The sequence below is a fragment of the Periophthalmus magnuspinnatus genome, chromosome 15 (genome assembly GCF_009829125.3).
Source record: "Periophthalmus magnuspinnatus isolate fPerMag1 chromosome 15, fPerMag1.2.pri, whole genome shotgun sequence".
NCBI classification, from domain to species: domain Eukaryota; kingdom Metazoa; phylum Chordata; class Actinopteri; order Gobiiformes; family Gobiidae; genus Periophthalmus; species Periophthalmus magnuspinnatus.
In genome coordinates, this window is record NC_047140.1 from 15,277,689 (window position 1) to 15,299,030 (window position 21,342).

General features: G+C 38.0%; 1 protein-coding gene across 1 annotated transcript in view; it reads right to left on the reverse strand.

Annotated features, from left to right (window-relative positions):
- LOC129456867 (uncharacterized) overlaps positions 1–18,026 on the reverse strand; it is a 32,352-nt gene extending 14,326 nt beyond the window's left edge. Inside the window, exons 1-4 of the mRNA XM_055227483.1 lie at positions 17,960–18,026; positions 17,562–17,843; positions 12,889–13,170; positions 8,216–8,497 (exon numbers count right to left, since the gene is read on the reverse strand). Coding sequence (XP_055083458.1) covers positions 8,216–8,497; positions 12,889–13,170; positions 17,562–17,843; positions 17,960–18,026 — 913 coding nt within the window. The remainder of the gene's footprint in view (positions 1–8,215; positions 8,498–12,888; positions 13,171–17,561; positions 17,844–17,959) is intronic.
- Between the last annotated feature and the right edge of the window lie 3,316 nt (positions 18,027–21,342).

Sequence of the window (21,342 nt, forward strand, 5' to 3'; positions counted from 1 at the left end):
ATGTTGACATCAACATCATTATGTGACAGTGATAAAAATCTGTTTGTAAGCTGTATTTTGGATGATGCAACGATATTAGCATTCTTGTCTTTACACAGTTTTGAAGAAGACACTGCAACACTCAGGTTTAAGGTGAAAGTAGCAGTTTTTTCACCCTATTCTCTGACAGCAACTCTGCGCTGCTGACCACTTGAAGTTACAGGGAGCATTCAGTGAAGTCCATTTTCAATTCTAAAACAAATATCCGTGCTTTTAGCTCATTAGGTTGTTGTTAATAGTTCTAACAGTGTTCACATAAAGAATTCCTTTGGTTTCTTCCCCCAGATATGTTGCTGGCTTGTCAGAAACTTAGTTAAAAAATGTAAAAATGATTTAAAAGTCTTTGTTACCTTAAAAGAAATCTTCCAGCATTGTAAGAGGTAAAATGATTAAAAAACAAAGTAAAGAAGGAACCAGCAGGAGCAAGCAAAGTTTGTGTTTGCACTCTTCAGAAGCAGGAAGTGTAAGTCCTAAGTTATTAAAAGTTATCAAACCCCAAATATGTGATCTGGTGGGACTTGGAAGATTAATATGCCAAATTTGGAGCCCCAATCTCTAACAAAGCATGTTCATGTTCATCATGTACTGATCACAAATTTTAATATTTCTTTAAAAATAATGAATGAGTTATATTGGCTCCATCTGAAATCAGGACATCATCATATGTTTAGTCTGTAACGTGTCCAGGCTCTTCTCTGTTCACGGTCAGAGATTCTGTCCAAAAGAGTATTATGTACATAAGTGACACATTTCATTGAGGGTTAGATTGAATATTTACTGTGTTAAACGAGACTCTCACCAGGTAAACAATAATTGGTTGAAGCTGCAGGAGCGTTCACTTCAGACAGGGCCTTCAGTAGAAATACAACAATAAATGCAACATATGAGAGACAAACATGTGGATACTTAAAACCATTTGACTTTTATTGTATACGTCTTCCACTTATTTTATTACTTATTGCATAGAATATGTGCATGTGGTTTACCCCTTATAGATGCAAAAACCTGAAGCCTTCACAATAATATTTCAAACTCTAAAAACAATTCAATGTTGGGCCTAAAATGGTCCCACATGTTTCACTTCAGACAGTGGAAACACTTGCAGACTGTATCGATCTGCTCCAAAGTGAACCAAGGGGCCTCAGGAGCTAAAAATATCTTGGAAAACATGTATTCTTACTGTGAATGGGATCACACAACTGCTTGTCTCCATGGGGATATAAGACTTTAAAAATGACATACTGTGTAACATTCCCAGCAAAACAATAATATCTCCATGGAGACAAGCAGGTAGTGTACCCTCCTCCCAAAATGTTAGTGCATCATTAAATATATACTATAATGTAAAGTGTTCTTACCAGAGCCTCGTTGTTTGGATCCTCTGAGTTTGTGTCACCTACAAAGAAAACAGAGAAACAGTCACTCTTAGTTTTGTACCATGACTGTGGATCAACATTTTAAATCACCTGTTTTGATTCGTCCTTGAGACCTTTAACAAAATAAATGCAAAAGGTAAAATGTAAATGTAAAAATAGGTTCTTATAAACAGTCAGAAAGGAGTGAAGAGGAGATGGAGAGGATTAGGAGGCTGCTAGTTCTGCTGCTGCAGTGGAGATGAGGCAGAGGAGGATCATACAGCTTAAAAGGAAAGACACTATATGAGAAAGTGCATTTATATGAATGTGTTGAGAGAGCAAAGGTGGCAGGCTGTGACTGGCTGACAGGACAGGTGACTGGAGCTAGGGACAACAGGAAATAAGTATTAAAATCTTACCATTTTCCACCACATTTAACTAGAAGGAAAGAAAAGTTATTAAGATTACTCCTCATCAGCTAACACAACATTATGTTAAGAGATTATATGTGCTTCCGTCATTCTCATTCAAAACACACAGTGTGACGTTGACTATCAGCCTTATAAAATGTTTTATAAATTGCACATAAAAATGTTAAAATGCTGGACTTGCCTAGGGAAGATGGCAAGATATGAGCCATAGACTGTATATAGAAGAGGTCTGAGGGAGTATAGCGTAACCCAAATCGTTTTCTTGCAGCCAATCGAGGCAAGGAGATATAATGGCTAATCTGCAACTGCGTTCCATGTTGGAAATCAAACCAAAGAGCCAATCAGGAGTGATGTTCTTGACAATACTTGCCCCTTTGCACAAGCAAACCTGTCCTTAATGCTATCGGAAGGTGACCTCAGAGAAATAATGCACCTAATTTATCATGTAGAGATAATACAAACATTTCAAGGCCACAATGAGAAGCCTGGGAATGGCCATTACATAGAGAGTAGTGAGGATTTTTCATTGGAATCAATTGTAATTGATACTTTCTTTGGATGACTCCAAAATGTCTTAATAGTTGCAACTTCCTGAATAAGGTCAGTCAGTTCCAGTAATATTTCTTACTGAGTATTCTGGTGCAGCAGAAGCTCAGTGCTAAGAGGAGGCTAACTGCTATCACTGTCCGCAGTAAGAGAATAAAAACAGCCAACATCAGAGTCCTCGATGAAGGCAAAGCTGCAGAAAGAACAACAAATGAATGTATTACATCACCCTCTTGGACCAGAAACTGACTGATATTTTTGAGCTTTTACCTGTTGTTAAACTGGTCTCAGTCTCAACTGTTACAGTGATGAAGGATGACACATTGTCCAAATCTACACAAGAAAAGAAAAAAAAAAAGTTTGGGTAAATATTAGAACTTTCCGAAGCGGGACCGTCTAATATAGCGCCCCCTGGTGTATCTAAGCAAGCACAATGGCCCTCCATTTACATTGCAATGAAGGGTATTTATTTGTCCATATTTTAGGCTCCTTGCAGGACTTGACAAAATTGTTGATATAACAGAAAAGTTTCAAAAGTTCCACCTCCTTCATGGGATCTGAATCTTTTGGATCTATTGTCTTCAAAGAGCTATTCAAAAGACTGGCTTTCTAAATTTTTTATTTTATTTTATTTTTTTTTTACAATGCCAGAAGCCAAAGTGGAAACTTGTTTTATCTACAAACTAGTCACAGTGAGAGAGAGTTTACCCCAGTGAACAAGAGGGTCACGTCCCCGCGCCTTTGGGTCAGGGACAGGTCTCTCACTATTGTGTCGGGCCAAACAACAGTGCAGAGTCTCCAGCCTTCTTGGAGTCCCTGGGAGGGGTACTAGACAGTGCACTGACCGGGGACTCCACATCTGAAGAGGGGTAATCGGGAAGAAAGGCCTCCCTGATCTGAACCCAAGCGGTGTTCTGTTATTGAACTGCTGTGCTAGTCAGTGGTGAATTGCGGAGGTAAGAGATGCCGTCAGGTTGAAGAAGGAATCCTATGGAGCCTTGTTTGCTTGTGGAACACCTGAGGCAGTTCACAGATGCCGTCAAGCGAAGTGTGCCGTGGCCCGTGCAGTAGCAGAGGTTGGGAGGAGTTCGGGGAGATCATGAAGGAGGACTACTGGTCGGCCTCAAAGAAATTCTGGCAAACCGTCCAGCGCCTCAGGAGGGGGAAGCAGTGCTTCATCAACACTGTTTAGAGAGCTGCTGAACTCAACCGGGGACATTGTTGGATGGTGGAAAGAATACTCAATCCTACTATCACTTCTTCCGAGGAGGAAGCAGAGACTGAGGTTTTGGAGGTAGACTCATCCATCACCCTGGCTAAAGTTACTGAGGTGGTTGTCAAGATCCTCAGATTCAGGAGGAGCAGTGTGGTTTTCGTCCTAGTCACGGAACATTGGACCAGCTCTATATTCTCCATCGGGTGCTCGAGGGATCATGGGAGTTTGCCCAACCAGTCCATCCCAGAAAATGGATGGATGGACAGTCACAGAAATGACCAAGGGTCTGTTTAAAATTATTCAAACTAAGAGTGGGACAGTGTTTCCCCTTTGAAAATTTCAAACCTGGGACCCCTGTTATTCAATCTCTACATACCGCCTTTAGGCCAGTTAATACGCAGCAATAATGTGTCCTACCGCAACTATGCAGATGACACTCAGATCTATGTCTTACTGACAGCAGGTGAATATGGACCAGTGGACTCACTCTGCCACTGCATCCAACAGATCAGTGTGTGGATGCAAAACAAATTTCTGCAGCTAAACTCGGACAAGACTGAAGTCATCATCTTTGGCCCACAGAAACAAAGAGAAAGCGTTAGCAGTCACCTCCATTCTCTCTTTCTAAAACCTTCAAATCAGGCAAGAAATCTAGGCGTAATAATGGACTCAAACTTGACCTTTCACAGACACATCAAATCAATAACATCTGCAGCTTTTTACCACCTAAAGAACATTGCAAAAATCAAGGGTATACTGTCAAAGCCAGACTTGGAGAGACTTATCCATGCATTTGTCTCCAGTAGGTTATACTACTGTAATGGCCTGCTCACTGGCCTCTTCAAACGAGCATTAACGCTCTGCTTGTGAACAAGTCTCTCTATGGCCTAGCACCAAAGTACATCTCCCACATGTTAGTGCAGTGGTTCTTAACCTGGGTTCGATCGAACCCTAGGGGTTCGGTGAGTCAGTCCCAGGGGTTCGGCGGAGGTCGAGGACCAGACTCACATGATTCACGGACTGCGAGCATCTCCAGACGCTGACCGTGTCCTAATTCAACAAATGCACCCTTTGCTGTGCCTATCTAACACTGTTCCCTCTAAGCTGCGCACGTGCGCAATTGCGCACTGCTGACACGGTCTCCGCGCACAGAAAATCTGTGCTGCGCACAAAAAAATCGAACCGGAGTTGAAAAGAAAATAAACACAACAATTCATTCTGCACTATTTTTCAGTGTGAGTCAGTGAGTGTGACCGGTGACGAGCTGCTCCAGCCAATTATGTGATTCACATACGTATTTGCGCATCTTATCAACGTCATTGACAGGCTCCTCATGAGCCGCTACCAGAGTTTTAGCCGATGTGGCTGACGTGGAGTGAAAACTCGTTCAAGATTCTAAGTGCTGTTTAACCCCTTAATGTTCCGACAGCCCGCCCTCGGGCAAAGATCCGCGCATAAAATTACGCGCGCGAAATTGCGTTTTACGCACTGTTTTGCGTTTTAAACATGACGGGTAAAACAAAGGAAGTACGCGACCGAAGACACTGTGGATGTTAAACAAGCAGCATCTCGGACCTGGAGCGGTTCGTGGAACCGAGTGAAGATCTCATGGTGGACTCAGGAGCAGAGGACCTTATGTTTTGATGGACTGGATGCTGTTCCTGATGGGTAAGTGTGGTTTATTCTGCTATTAACTTAATTGTGGGTCAAATGTGTATTATGTGTCATCATTAGCATTAGCTAATGCCAATCTGCGCCCCCCGACCACCACCAATCATCACGCACACACCACTTGGGTGAAGTGTCTTGCCTAAGGACACAATGACAGACGTTGGTCCGAGCGGGACTCGATCCTCCAACCTCTGTCACAGAATGACTGTCACATGTACAGTGTATTTTTAGTTTCCAGTGTGTGTTGGTTCACTGTTTGAAGTGTGTGGTTTGTAAATGTATATTTATTTTGACCCATACCACTTGTTTTGAATATATTTACACAAAGCTCTCACTGGTGTCTCCTGCTCTGCTTCTGCGCTGATTTTTTTGTTGGTTCAGCATTAATCTGGATAAAACTGTAACAAATGGTCCTTTAAAAAAATGAGATACGATTCTAACCATTCACGTTAAGGAACCTCTCAAAAGAGCTGACTCGTTTATGAACGTCACATCACTATAAACAACACAAATTTGTCACATACAATTTTAAATAGCACTTAGTTCCCAACAAGCCATGTCACGTTAACTTATGCCTTACTTTCTTATGATACTGTATATGATTTGTCACTCCTATGTTTGTCTTATTCTTATGTTTGTCTTATTCCTATGTAAATTAATAAAAAAGAAAGAAAATTAGACAGCAAATTAATTGGTTTTACAAAAAAATGAATATATGTAATCTCATTTTGGTTAGTTTTACCTGGACCTGAGGTTTTGGGCTCACTTCCTGTCACATGACCTGGGGTTGTAGTCTTCACTGGCTCTAATACAGCTGTAGTCACATGGGGCTGGGGCACTGGTGTATTCTTTATGAAAGCTAGAATGACATGTTTGTTTTATATATATTCATGTTTTTAATACACCTCTAATCATTTTTGAATTGGACCTACCGCTCATGTCGTATCCATCACTGCGAGGGGATTTGTCTCCATTTTCTAAACTGTAGTCACAACTGATTTCTTTTGTTTTCAAAATATCAAAATCTCTCCACAAAGCATGTAAAGAGAAGGAAAACTGGCAAAACCATCTGGTGTCTGTCATTTTTACCTCAACAGGTTTTGTGAGGAATGGGTGCAGTGATTCTCCGTAGTACAGGTGACACATTGTTTGGGAGTTTGCAGATCCAAGCAGCGAGCAGAAAATGCCAACCAGGTCATTATGAACTTCAACACTCACTTCTGGTTTTGGACCTAGAATGCAATGAACCCAAAGCAGTTAGTACATTGAAAGCTAAAATCATTTTAGCTTGAAATAGGAAGTGAAAATATAGTACATAAAAGTAAGACAGAGTAATCCATCATTCTTACAGAAATCAACTTGGTCCTCAACCCCTGGAATAAGGCAACAGCAAGTCAATCAAATGCTAACTAGGCACTTAACAATGTTGAAAGTAAGAAAGCCAAATTACAACAGGCATAACAACCCATAATTATGTTAGCTAGTAAACAGGGGCAGGGCAATTTCACTCTAAAACTCCTTCCGTAACTCAGAGTCGTATAAATACTACTGTGTCAAGCAAGTACCATCAAACTGAAAATGGAAGAAACATCTTGATTGCAAAAACAGTCCAGATGACCACCGATAAAACCTTCTCTACGTTACATAAAAGTTTAAAAAGATGCGTGTCAGCCTTGAACACATGCATAGCCTGTCTGTTCTGGTTTAGTCCTGGGTAAGTCCTGTTTGACCTGTCTGGGTTAGTTCTGGACACATCTGCAGCCTGTCCGTCCATGGACACTATGGTTCTCCTTGAGGTTTCTCTTTTTCCTATTTTTTAATTTTTTATTTTTTGGTGGCTGAGAATGACGGTCTAAGGACAGTTCTAGGACAGTTATCCATTGATTATACCACTGTCAGTGACATTTCCAATGGGTAAATGCCGTGCATTAATTCTACATAACGCACAAGTAGTTCTGGCAACAGTTAAATCACATTCTATATCACTGCTCTGCGGCCATCATTCATCATTCATTAAACATGAAATAACTGAAATAACTAATATTTTAGACGTTTAAAGACATTGAACAGGCTGTACAGATTCATAGGTGAGTCATTTCAGTTTGTAGCCCTGGTATAAGTAGATTAAACAACTTGGAGCTGTGTGCTCTGCAGTTTTAATACCCTTCGTGAAGTTGTGCTTTAAAACTACATAACACACGGCTCCTTGTTGTTTAATACGACCGAGTATAAGGGTCAGTTAATTAAAATAAATTATGCAGGCGCTACGAGAATAAAGTCGTAGCATTTTGACATTAAAAACGTAATTTTAGGAGAATAAAGTTGTAATATTATGAGAATAAAGTCGTAATTTTATGAGAATAAAGTCGTAATTTTAGAAGAATATAGGCTGCAGTGCATGAATGAGCGACTAGTGCGTTATGGAGAATTTGGAGCATTTTGTTCAGATATACTTTCAACTGGGGTTTACACACAGTGAAATACTGTGTCTTTTAGTCCACCATCACCACACTATCATTAGTCTAAGTACTTTGAAGTGAGACTGCAAGCTTTTGAGTTTGTTTCATTGGAGGGACCATATGGATTTGGAAGAAATTGCTACTTTTTTGGAAGAGGAACTGGCTGGAAGTGGTTGGCTGCAGGGGTGAAATGTCCAAGTTCCTTGAGAGTTTGAAAGATGTCCATCCAAAACTGAATGCACTGTTTACGCAGGACTCCCCACCAAGACTCTATTGGTTGATTGGTGGTGCTGTATCCATAGATGAAGCTTTGATCCATAGCAAATGTGCTGGTGTGGTTTCTGCGCAAGAACCGTTGTATGTCTTGAGCATGTGAATTTTCTGCTTGTGTGTCATTGTTTCACTGTTTGATTTTTTTATACTTTCTGTTGGTTAAATAAATAAATCAGAAATACATGGATCTTAAACTATTAAATAGTGGCATGGAAACCCACTTACTGTGAATGGTGACAGTTTGTCCGTTGCTGTAGAGAGAATTGGTCCATTTCCCATTGATTGTGTAAAAACACTGGACTTTTACTTGAGCAGGAGGACTCTGGTCCTTCAGCAGATCTGATCCTCTCACAGTCTGGACACAGGTGGAGCTGCTCTGGACGACTCCATTTAAAATAAAGTAGCACAGAGAATCAGAGGTAAAGTATGGAGGCTGACAGTGCAGAGTAACTGAGTCTGTCTCTGTGATCACTGATGGTTCTACAGACAAAGAGGGATGAGCCAGGTCTGTGGAGGGAACACATTATAATCAGGGCTGAATGAAGTCAATTTTTTTCAGTTAAATCACCTACTCAGTTTAACTTTGAAAGGTATACAGAGCTATATACCCAAATATTTAATACTTCTGAGAGACCAGCAAATTGCCCACTTCTTGAATAAAGAAAATGGAAAGTGTCCAGACATAGGCATGGCCTCTGATTTGAGTCACACGATACCGTGATAATAAAGTGAAATCTTCTATACAGTCTCATAGGGCTGGAATGTATTTTTCAGGTTTAGAAGATGTTTAGAAGAACCAGCAGATCATATGTACATAATAGAAGTGTGTGGGTTCAAGTGTAATCATAAACAGGATGGGACTCAAAGGGCAGCCTGTGTTAGTCACACAAACTTAATAAAACTCTATGTGATTAACCCACAAAAGTAATAACAGTTTTCCACCACAAATGTAACAACAAAATTTCCTACATATATATTATCTATTACATACATGTGGGAGTTTATTACATTTGTGAGTGAAACATGTTGTTCCAAAAACATAATAACTTCCCACAAATGTAATACAAAGTTTATTGAGGAATCGAGAGCAAATGACCAATTATAAAATATTAGAGACCATGATATATGTATATTAATATTAAAATTAAGAGAGAGAGATTTGTTTTTTTCTACTATGCAACATTTCCATATGCTTAAATGTATTTGCAGAAGTTTTTGACAGACTGAGCAAGTGTGTCTTGATTATTAAGCAAAAATAAATGAATAAAAATAGAAACAGTCTTGTAACAGGCTCAGAATTTTCCTTTTGAACAATTGGTTTTGCCAAATGTTGAAAAACTCATTATTGCACATCACAGGTTGACAGTCGACTAAACTGTATTTTAACTTTAAAACTTTTATATTATTCTTAGTCTCCTAAGATTCCTATAATTGAATCTTAACATCAAAACAGAGTAGGATAAAAGGGAAAAGGTGTTATTCAGATATGCTCAAAATACCAGATCTTTCTTCAGATCTGGTATTTTAAGAAGTTAAACGAGTCAGCACATAAGAGCCGACTCGTTTACGAATGTCACATCACTATAAACAACACAGACTTGTCACATACAATTGTAAAAAAGCACCCTACAAACCATATCACATTAAATTATGTCTTGCTATGTTATGATACTGTATATGATTTGTCACTCCTCTGTTTGTCTTATTCCTATAAATAAATACTTTTTTTTTAAAGAAAATTAGACAGCAAATTCATCAGTTCAATAAAAGCTACACTATTTTCTGGAATAAATCCCTGTATAATTATATGTTATCCCATTTTGGTTTGTTTTACCTGGACTTGAGGTTTTGGGCTCACTTCCTGTCACATGACCTGGGGTTGTAGTCTTCACTGGCTCTAATACAGCTGTAGTCACATGGGGCTGGGGCACTGGTGTATTCTTTATGAAAGCTAAAATGACATGTTTGTTTTATATATATTCATGTTTTTAAAACACCTCTAATCATTTTTGAATTGGACCTACCGCTCATGTCGTATCCATCACTGCGAGGGGATTTGTCTCCATTTTCTAAACTGTAGTCACAACTGATTTCTTTTGTTTTCAAAATATCAAAATCTCTCCACAAAGCATGTAAAGAGAAGGAAAACTGGCAAAACCATCTGGTGTCTGTCATTTTTACCTCAACAGGTTTTGTGAGGAATGGGTGCAGTGATTCTCCATAGTACAGGTGACACATTGTTTGGGAGTTTGCAGATCCAAGCAGCGAGCAGACAATGTCAACCAGGTCATTATGAACTTCAACACTCACTTCTGGTTTTGGACCTAGAATGCAATGAACCCAAAGCAGTTAGTACATTGAAAGCTAAAATCATTTTAGCTTGAAATAGGAAGTGAAAATATAGTACATAAAAGTAAGACAGAGTAATCCATCATTCTTACAGAAATCAACTTGGTCCTCAACCCCTGGAATAAGGCAACAGCAAGTCAATCAAATGCTAACTAGGCACTTAACAATGTTGAAAGTAAGAAAGCCAAATTACAACAGAGGCATAACAACCCATAATTATGTTAGCTAGTAAACAGGGGCAGGGCAATTTCACTCTAAAACTCCTTCCGTAACTCAGAGTCGTATAAATACTACTGTGTCAAGCAAGTACCATCAAACTGAAAATGGAAGAAACATCTTGATTGCAAAAACAGTCCAGATGACCACCGATAAAACCTTCTCTACGTTACATAAAAGTTTAAAAGGACGCGTGTCAGCCTTGAACACATGCATAGCCTGTCTGTTCTGGTTTAGTCCTGGGTAAGTCCTGTTTGACCTGTCTGGGTTAGTTCTGGACACATCTGCAGCCTGTCCGTCCATGGACACTATGGTTCTCCTTGAGGTTTCTCTTTTTCCTATTTTTTAATTTTTTATTTTTTGGTGGCTGAGAATGACGGTCTAAGGACAGTTCTAGGACAGTTATCCATTGATTATACCACTGTCAGTGACATTTCCAATGGGTAAATGCCGTGCATTAATTCTACATAACGCACAAGTAGTTCTGGCAACAGTTAAATCACATTCTATATCACTGCTCTGCGGCCATCATTCATCATTCATTAAACATGAAATAACTGAAATAACTAATATTTTAGACGTTTAAAGACATTGAACAGGCTGTACAGATTCATAGGTGAGTCATTTCAGTTTGTAGCCCTGGTATAAGTAGATTAAACAACTTGGAGCTGTGTGCTCTGCAGTTTTAATACCCTTCGTGAAGTTGTGCTTTAAAACTACATAACACACGGCTCCTTGTTGTTTAATACGACCGAGTATAAGGGTCAGTTAATTAAAATAAATTATGCAGGCGCTACGAGAATAAAGTCGTAGCATTTTGACATTAAAAACGTAATTTTAGGAGAATAAAGTTGTAATATTATGAGAATAAAGTCGTAATTTTATGAGAATAAAGTCGTAATTTTAGAAGAATATAGGCTGCAGTGCATGAATGAGCGACTAGTGCGTTATGGAGAATTTGGAGCATTTTGTTCAGATATACTTTCAACTGGGGTTTACACACAGTGAAATACTGTGTCTTTTAGTCCACCATCACCACACTATCATTAGTCTAAGTACTTTGAAGTGAGACTGCAAGCTTTTGAGTTTGTTTCATTGGAGGGACCATATGGATTTGGAAGAAATTGCTACTTTTTTGGAAGAGGAACTGGCTGGAAGTGGTTGGCTGCAGGGGTGAAATGTCCAAGTTCCTTGAGAGTTTGAAAGATGTCCATCCAAAACTGAATGCACTGTTTACGCAGGACTCCCCACCAAGACTCTATTGGTTGATTGGTGGTGCTGTATCCATAGATGAAGCTTTGATCCATAGCAAATGTGCTGGTGTGGTTTCTGCGCAAGAACCGTTGTATGTCTTGAGCATGTGAATTTTCTGTACCTGAATCTGTCCGGAGCCTTTGCGGACACCCTTCAACGAGATTCACTGTGCTGATATAGTAATCCGCAGTTGCTTTCAGATTGTTGTTGGTGACGTATGCCTCCATCTACATAATGTGATGACTGAAGCCATCAATACAGCCATTTATGCAAATGCCATCAGTTTATCATATGAATCCAGATGCCACAGTGCATTTGGCTATTATGGCGCCTTCTTCGTCGAAGACGGTGCCTTCTTCACAACTCTTCCCCATTTGGATCCAATATTTTCAGTAAAATTCAAACAGTTTCTTGAGAAACAACAAATCCTCTCTGGAGAGCTCTATGGTGTAACCACCGATACCCCTGCAGCCAACCACTTCCAGCCAGTTCCTCTTCCACAAAAGTAGCAATTTCTTACAAATCCATATGGTTCGTCCAACAGAAAAACTCAAATGCTTGCAGTGTCGCTTCAAAGTACTTAAACTGAAGATAGTGTGGTTATGGTGGGTTAAAAGACACAGTATTTTACTGTGCGTAAACCCCAGTTGAAAGTATATTTTAACAAAATGCTCCAAATTCTCCATAACACACTAGTCACTCATCAATTTTATATTCTCATAAAATTACGAATTTACTCTCATAAAATTACAACTTTATTCTTGCAATATTATGACTTTATTTTCGTAATTTTACAACTTTATTCTCGTAGTACTATGACTTTGTTCTCATAAAATTACATCTTTAATGTCGAAATGCTATGACTTTATTCTCGTAGCGCCCACATAATTTATTTTACTTAACTGACCCTTATACTCCGTCGTTGTTTAATGCTTACTTGTTTCCTGTGAATGTTAGTTAATCTGCTTGTGTGTCATTGTTTCACTGTTTGATTTTTTTATACTTTCTGTTGGTTAAATAAATAAATCAGAAATACATGGATCTTAAACTATTAAATAGTGGCATGGAAACCCACTTACTGTGAATGGTGACAGTTTGTCCGTTGCTGTAGAGAGAATTGGTCCATTTCCCATTGATTGTGTAAAAACACTGGACTTTTACTTGAGCAGGAGGACTCTGGTCCTTCAGCAGATCTGATCCTCTCACAGTCTGGACACAGGTGGAGCTGCTCTGGACGACTCCATTTAAAATAAAGTAGCACAGAGAATCAGAGGTAAAGTATGGAGGCTGACAGTGCAGAGTAACTGAGTCTGTCTCTGTGATCACTGATGGTTCTACAGACAAAGAGGGATGAGCCAGGTCTGTGGAGGGAACACATTATAATCAGGGCTGAATGAAGTCAATTTTTTTCAGTTAAATCACCTACTCAGTTTAACTTTGAAAGGTATACAGAGCTATATACCCAAATATTTAATACTTCTGAGAGACCAGCAAATTGCCCACTTCTTGAATAAAGAAAATGGAAAGTGTCCAGACATAGGCATGGCCTCTGATTTGAGTCACACGATACCGTGATAATAAAGTGAAATCTTCTATACAGTCTCATAGGGCTGGAATGTATTTTTCAGGTTTAGAAGATGTTTAGAAGAACCAGCAGATCATATGTACATAATAGAAGTGTGTGGGTTCAAGTGTAATCATAAACAGGATGGGACTCAAAGGGCAGCCTGTGTTAGTCACACAAACTTAATAAAACTCTATGTGATTAACCCACAAAAGTAATAACAGTTTTCCACCACAAATGTAACAACAAAATTTCCTACATATATATTATCTATTACATACATGTGGGAGTTTATTACATTTGTGAGTGAAACATGTTGTTCCAAAAACATAATAACTTCCCACAAATGTAATACAAAGTTTATTGAGGAATCGAGAGCAAATGACCAATTATAAAATATTAGAGACCATGATATATGTATATTAATATTAAAATTAAGAGAGAGAGATTTGTTTTTTTCTACTATGCAACATTTCCATATGCTTAAATGTATTTGCAGAAGTTTTTGACAGACTGAGCAAGTGTGTCTTGATTATTAAGCAAAAATAAATGAATAAAAATAGAAACAGTCTTGTAACAGGCTCAGAATTTTCCTTTTGAACAATTGGTTTTGCCAAATGTTGAAAAACTCATTATTGCACATCACAGGTTGACAGTCGACTAAACTGTATTTTAACTTTAAAACTTTTATATTATTCTTAGTCTCCTAAGATTCCTATAATTGAATCTTAACATCAAAACAGAGTAGGATAAAAGGGAAAAGGTGTTATTCAGATATGCTCAAAATACCAGATCTTTCTTCAGATCTGGTATTTTAAGAAGTTAAACGAGTCAGCACATAAGAGCCGACTCGTTTACGAATGTCACATCACTATAAACAACACAGACTTGTCACATACAATTGTAAAAAAGCACCCTACAAACCATATCACATTAAATTATGTCTTGCTATGTTATGATACTGTATATGATTTGTCACTCCTCTGTTTGTCTTATTCCTATAAATAAATACTTTTTTTTTAAAGAAAATTAGACAGCAAATTCATCAGTTCAATAAAAGCTACACTATTTTCTGGAATAAATCCCTGTATAATTATATGTTATCCCATTTTGGTTTGTTTTACCTGGACTTGAGGTTTTGGGCTCACTTCCTGTCACATGACCTGGGGTTGTAGTCTTCACTGGCTCTAATACAGCTGTAGTCACATGGGGCTGGGGCACTGGTGTATTCTTTATGAAAGCTAAAATGACATGTTTGTTTTATATATATTCATGTTTTTAAAACACCTCTAATCATTTTTGAATTGGACCTACCGCTCATGTCGTATCCATCACTGCGAGGGGATTTGTCTCCATTTTCTAAACTGTAGTCACAACTGATTTCTTTTGTTTTCAAAATATCAAAATCTCTCCACAAAGCATGTAAAGAGAAGGAAAACTGGCAAAACCATCTGGTGTCTGTCATTTTTACCTCAACAGGTTTTGTGAGGAATGGGTGCAGTGATTCTCCATAGTACAGGTGACACATTGTTTGGGAGTTTGCAGATCCAAGCAGCGAGCAGACAATGTCAACCAGGTCATTATGAACTTCAACACTCACTTCTGGTTTTGGACCTAGAATGCAATGAACCCAAAGCAGTTAGTACATTGAAAGCTAAAATCATTTTAGCTTGAAATAGGAAGTGAAAATATAGTACATAAAAGTAAGACAGAGTAATCCATCATTCTTACAGAAATCAACTTGGTCCTCAACCCCTGGAATAAGGCAACAGCAAGTCAATCAAATGCTAACTAGGCACTTAACAATGTTGAAAGTAAGAAAGCCAAATTACAACAGAGGCATAACAACCCATAATTATGTTAGCTAGTAAACAGGGGCAGGGCAATTTCACTCTAAAACTCCTTCCGTAACTCAGAGTCGTATAAATACTACTGTGTCAAGCAAGTACCATCAAACTGAAAATGGAAGAAACATCTTGATTGCAAAAACAGTCCAGATGACCACCGATAAAACCTTCTCTACATTACATAAAAGTTTAAAAGGACGCGTGTCAGCCTTGAACACATGCATAGCCTGTCTGTTCTGGTTTAGTCCTGGGTAAGTCCTGTTTGACCTGTCTGGGTTAGTTCTGGACACATCTGCAGCCTGTCCGTCCATGGACACTATGGTTCTCCTTGAGGTTTCTCTTTTTCCTATTTTTTAATTTTTTATTTTTTGGTGGCTGAGAATGACGGTCTAAGGACAGTTCTAGGACAGTTATCCATTGATTATACCACTGTCAGTGACATTTCCAATGGGTAAATGCCGTGCATTAATTCTACATAACGCACAAGTAGTTCTGGCAACAGTTAAATCACATTCTATATCACTGCTCTGCGGCCATCATTCATCATTCATTAAACATGAAATAACTGAAATAACTAATATTTTAGACGTTTAAAGACATTGAACAGGCTGTACAGATTCATAGGTGAGTCATTTCAGTTTGTAGCCCTGGTATAAGTAGATTAAACAACTTGGAGCTGTGTGCTCTGCAGTTTTAATACCCTTCGTGAAGTTGTGCTTTAAAACTACATAACACACGGCTCCTTGTTGTTTAATACGACCGAGTATAAGGGTCAGTTAATTAAAATAAATTATGCAGGCGCTACGAGAATAAAGTCGTAGCATTTTGACATTAAAAACGTAATTTTAGGAGAATAAAGTTGTAATATTATGAGAATAAAGTCGTAATTTTATGAGAATAAAGTCGTAATTTTAGAAGAATATAGGCTGCAGTGCATGAATGAGCGACTAGTGCGTTATGGAGAATTTGGAGCATTTTGTTCAGATATACTTTCAACTGGGGTTTACACACAGTGAAATACTGTGTCTTTTAGTCCACCATCACCACACTATCATTAGTCTAAGTACTTTGAAGTGAGACTGCAAGCTTTTGAGTTTGTTTCATTGGAGGGACCATATGGATTTGGAAGAAATTGCTACTTTTTTGGAAGAGGAACTGGCTGGAAGTGGTTGGCTGCAGGGGTGAAATGTCCAAGTTCCTTGAGAGTTTGAAAGATGTCCATCCAAAACTGAATGCACTGTTTACGCAGGACTCCCCACCAAGACTCTATTGGTTGATTGGTGGTGCTGTATCCATAGATGAAGCTTTGATCCATAGCAAATGTGCTGGTGTGGTTTCTGCGCAAGAACCGTTGTATGTCTTGAGCATGTGAATTTTCTGTACCTGAATCTGTCCGGAGCCTTTGCGGACACCCTTCAACGAGATTCACTGTGCTGATATAGTAATCCGCAGTTGCTTTCAGATTGTTGTTGGTGACGTATGCCTCCATCTACATAATGTGATGACTGAAGCCATCAATACAGCCATTTATGCAAATGCCATCAGTTTATCATATGAATCCAGATGCCACAGTGCATTTGGCTATTATGGCGCCTTCTTCGTCGAAGACGGTGCCTTCTTCACAACTCTTCCCCATTTGGATCCAATATTTTCAGTAAAATTCAAACAGTTTCTTGAGAAACAACAAATCCTCTCTGGAGAGCTCTATGGTGTAACCACCGATACCCCTGCAGCCAACCACTTCCAGCCAGTTCCTCTTCCACAAAAGTAGCAATTTCTTACAAATCCATATGGTTCGTCCAACAGAAAAACTCAAATGCTTGCAGTGTCGCTTCAAAGTACTTAAACTGAAGATAGTGTGGTTATGGTGGGTTAAAAGACACAGTATTTTACTGTGCGTAAACCCCAGTTGAAAGTATATTTTAACAAAATGCTCCAAATTCTCCATAACACACTAGTCACTCATCAATTTTATATTCTCATAAAATTACGAATTTACTCTCATAAAATTACAACTTTATTCTTGCAATATTATGACTTTATTTTCGTAATTTTACAACTTTATTCTCGTAGTACTATGACTTTGTTCTCATAAAATTACATCTTTAATGTCGAAATGCTATGACTTTATTCTCGTAGCGCCCACATAATTTATTTTACTTAACTGACCCTTATACTCCGTCGTTGTTTAATGCTTACTTGTTTCCTGTGAATGTTAGTTAATCTGCTTGTGTGTCATTGTTTCACTGTTTGATTTTTTTATACTTTCTGTTGGTTAAATAAATAAATCAGAAATACATGGATCTTAAACTATTAAATAGTGGCATGGAAACCCACTTACTGTGAATGGTGACAGTTTGTCCGTTGCTGTAGAGAGAATTGGTCCATTTCCCATTGATTGTGTAAAAACACTGGACTTTTACTTGAGCAGGAGGACTCTGGTCCTTCAGCAGATCTGATCCTCTCACAGTCTGGACACAGGTGGAGCTGCTCTGGACGACTCCATTTAAAATAAAGTAGCACAGAGAATCAGAGGTAAAGTATGGAGGCTGACAGTGCAGAGTAACTGAGTCTGTCTCTGTGATCACTGATGGTTCTACAGACAAAGAGGGATGAGCCAGGTCTGTGGAGGGAACACATTATAATCAGGGCTGAATGAAGTCAATTTTTTTCAGTTAAATCACCTACTCAGTTTAACTTTGAAAGGTATACAGAGCTATATACCCAAATATTTAATACTTCTGAGAGACCAGCAAATTGCCCACTTCTTGAATAAAGAAAATGGAAAGTGTCCAGACATAGGCATGGCCTCTGATTTGAGTCACACGATACCGTGATAATAAAGTGAAATCTTCTATACAGTCTCATAGGGCTGGAATGTATTTTTCAGGTTTAGAAGATGTTTAGAAGAACCAGCAGATCATATGTACATAATAGAAGTGTGTGGGTTCAAGTGTAATCATAAACAGGATGGGACTCAAAGGGCAGCCTGTGTTAGTCACACAAACTTAATAAAACTCTATGTGATTAACCCACAAAAGTAATAACAGTTTTCCACCACAAATGTAACAACAAAATTTCCTACATATATATTATCTATTACATACATGTGGGAGTTTATTACATTTGTGAGTGAAACATGTTGTTCCAAAAACATAATAACTTCCCACAAATGTAATACAAAGTTTATTGAGGAATCGAGAGCAAATGACCAATTATAAAATATTAGAGACCATGATATATGTATATTAATATTAAAATTAAGAGAGAGAGATTTGTTTTTTTCTACTATGCAACATTTCCATATGCTTAAATGTATTTGCAGAAGTTTTTGACAGACTGAGCAAGTGTGTCTTGATTATTAAGCAAAAATAAATGAATAAAAATAGAAACGGTCTTGTAACAGGCTCAGAATTTTCCTTTTGAACAATTGGTTTTGCCAAATGTTGAAAAACTCATTATTGCACATCACAGGTTGACAGTCGACTAAACTGTATTTTAACTTTAAAACTTTTATATTATTCTTAGTCTCCTAAGATTCCTATAATTGAATCTTAATATCAAAACAGAGTAGGATAAAAGGGAAAAGGTGTTATTCAGATATGCTCAAAATACCAGATCTTTCTTCAGATCTGGTATTTTAAGAAGTTAAACGAGTCAGCACATAAGAGCCGACTCGTTTACGAATGTCACATCACTATAAACAACACAGACTTGTCACATACAATTGTAAAAAAGCACCCTACAAACCATATCACATTAAATTATGTCTTGCTGTGTTATGATACTGTATATGATTTGTCACTCCTCTGTTTGTCTTATTCCTATAAATAAATACTTTTTTTTTTTTAAGAAAATTAGACAGCAAATTCATCAGTTCAATAAAAGCTACACTATTTTCTGGAATAAATCCCTGTATAATTATATGTTATCCCATTTTGGTTTGTTTTACCTGGACTTGAGGTTTTGGGCTCACTTCCTGTCACATGACCTGGGGCTGTAGTCTTCACTGGCTCTAATACAGCTGTAGTCACATGGGGCTGGGGCACTGGTGCATTCTTTATGAAAGCTAGAATGACATGTTTGTTTTATATATATTCATGTTTTTAATACACCTCTAATCATTTTTGAATTGGACCTACCGCTCATGTCGTATCCATCACTGCGAGGGGATTTGTCTCCATTTTCTAAACTGTAGTCACAGCTGATTTCTTTTGACTTCAAAGTATCAAGACCTCTCCACAAAGCATCTAAAGATGTAAAAAACTGGCAAAACCATCTGCTGTCTGCCATTTTTACCTCAACATATTTTGTGAGGAATGGGCGCAGTGATTCTCCGTAGTACAGGTGACACATTGTTTGGGACTTTGCAGATCCAAGCAGCGAGCAGACAATGCCAACCAGGTCATTATGAACTTCAACACTCACTTCTGGTTTTGGACCTAGAATGCAATGGATCCAAAGCAGTTAGTAAATAAAAAAATAAAATCATTTTAGCTTGAAATAGGAAGTGAAAATATAGTACATAAAAGTAAGACAGAGTAATCTATCATTCTTACAGAAATCAACTTGGTCCTCAACCCCTGGTGTTATTTTTAGCATGTTTGTGGTACCATGCTGACTAAAGTGTTTGAGTTTAAGCTTTGGCTTTGAGCAAACAAAAATAAAAACACAAAATTCATAAGAAAAACAAGACATTGATTTGTATTCCTACCGTTGACCAAAATATGTTTAATGAGTGAATATTATTACATTTAACACTTTAACCTTTGTGTAAAATACTTTGACTCTTCACTCTTAAAGTATATTTTAAATGGGTACTTAAATACTTTTACTTAAGTAGATTTGGTGATACTTTTAGTTGAATAACTTTTTTACCTCTGTATTTATACTTTCACTTAAGTAACAAAGCTGAGTACTTCATCCACTGCTAATCAGATATTTAACAATACTGAAGGTGAGACAGTCAATATACAACAGGGGTATAACGACCCATAATGAGGTGAGGCAGTAAATGGGGGCAGGCCAATTTCACGGTAAAACTCCTCCCATAACTCGGAGTAATAGCAATCCTAGTGTCTCAAGCAAGTACCATCAAACTGAAAATGGACGAAACATCTTGACTGTACCTTTATTTGATCCTTATCAATTCATTTCCCTTTTACATAGTATGTAAAAAAAAAAAAAATTCTATTCCCAGTTGAAATGTACAAACATGCCCTTACCTTTTAATTGGATGATGATCTTGTTACTTTGTCGAGATGAGCCTGATTTTGTATAGTACAGACATGTTACTGTCACGTCGGCTGGAGAGCGCTTATTCGCTAAAGACTGCAGCTCATGTCCACTCAGTGTGTGCTGACATGGGAATGCTTTGTATCGTGAATAATCAAAACTGAAATAGCACTGAGAATCTTGAAATATAGTCTGACATTTTAAGTGAACGAGATCTGAGTCGATGATAAGCTCTGGGTCCACTGTCAGTGTAGGAGCTAAAAAAACTGTGTCACAAATAGAAGAAATATGTTATTAAATGTCATTCTTCTTAAAGAGTTAAATAAAGAGTTTACCTTGTCCTTTGACGACAAAATGGACACCTGTAGAGTTGATGGAATGTTAGTATGCACTGTACATTTCAACTGGTAAAGACCTTTTGAAATAAAGCTCCTTTTAACCCTTGTGTTGTCCTGGGGTCATTTATGACCCCAAAAGCAACTTTGTCATGGCACAACTCATTTCGTCATCAAATGGGTTGGAAATTGGGCCAGTTGTTCATTTGATGACTTCTATCAATAATGAAAATTTGAAAAAATGTGGATTGTATAATGAGGACTGTATAAAAAAGGTTACATTGGTACTGTTTTATTTTAAAAAAAGTGCATTTTTTGACCTCCAAACGTCCTGTAACAAAGAGCTCTGAACATTCAGTAATTTCATCAAAGATTATAAATAAAAATGCAAAACTTTGTTTTCAGTGATCTTTGGCTTGATCATTCTCTACCACATTTGCAGGTGTTTCTCACCTTGATCTTGGGGTTTCCAGTCCGTACTCTGCACAGATGTTTCTGTACACTATGCCCACCACTCGGTTATGCCGCTCCATGTGTGCTTTCCCTGCCAGC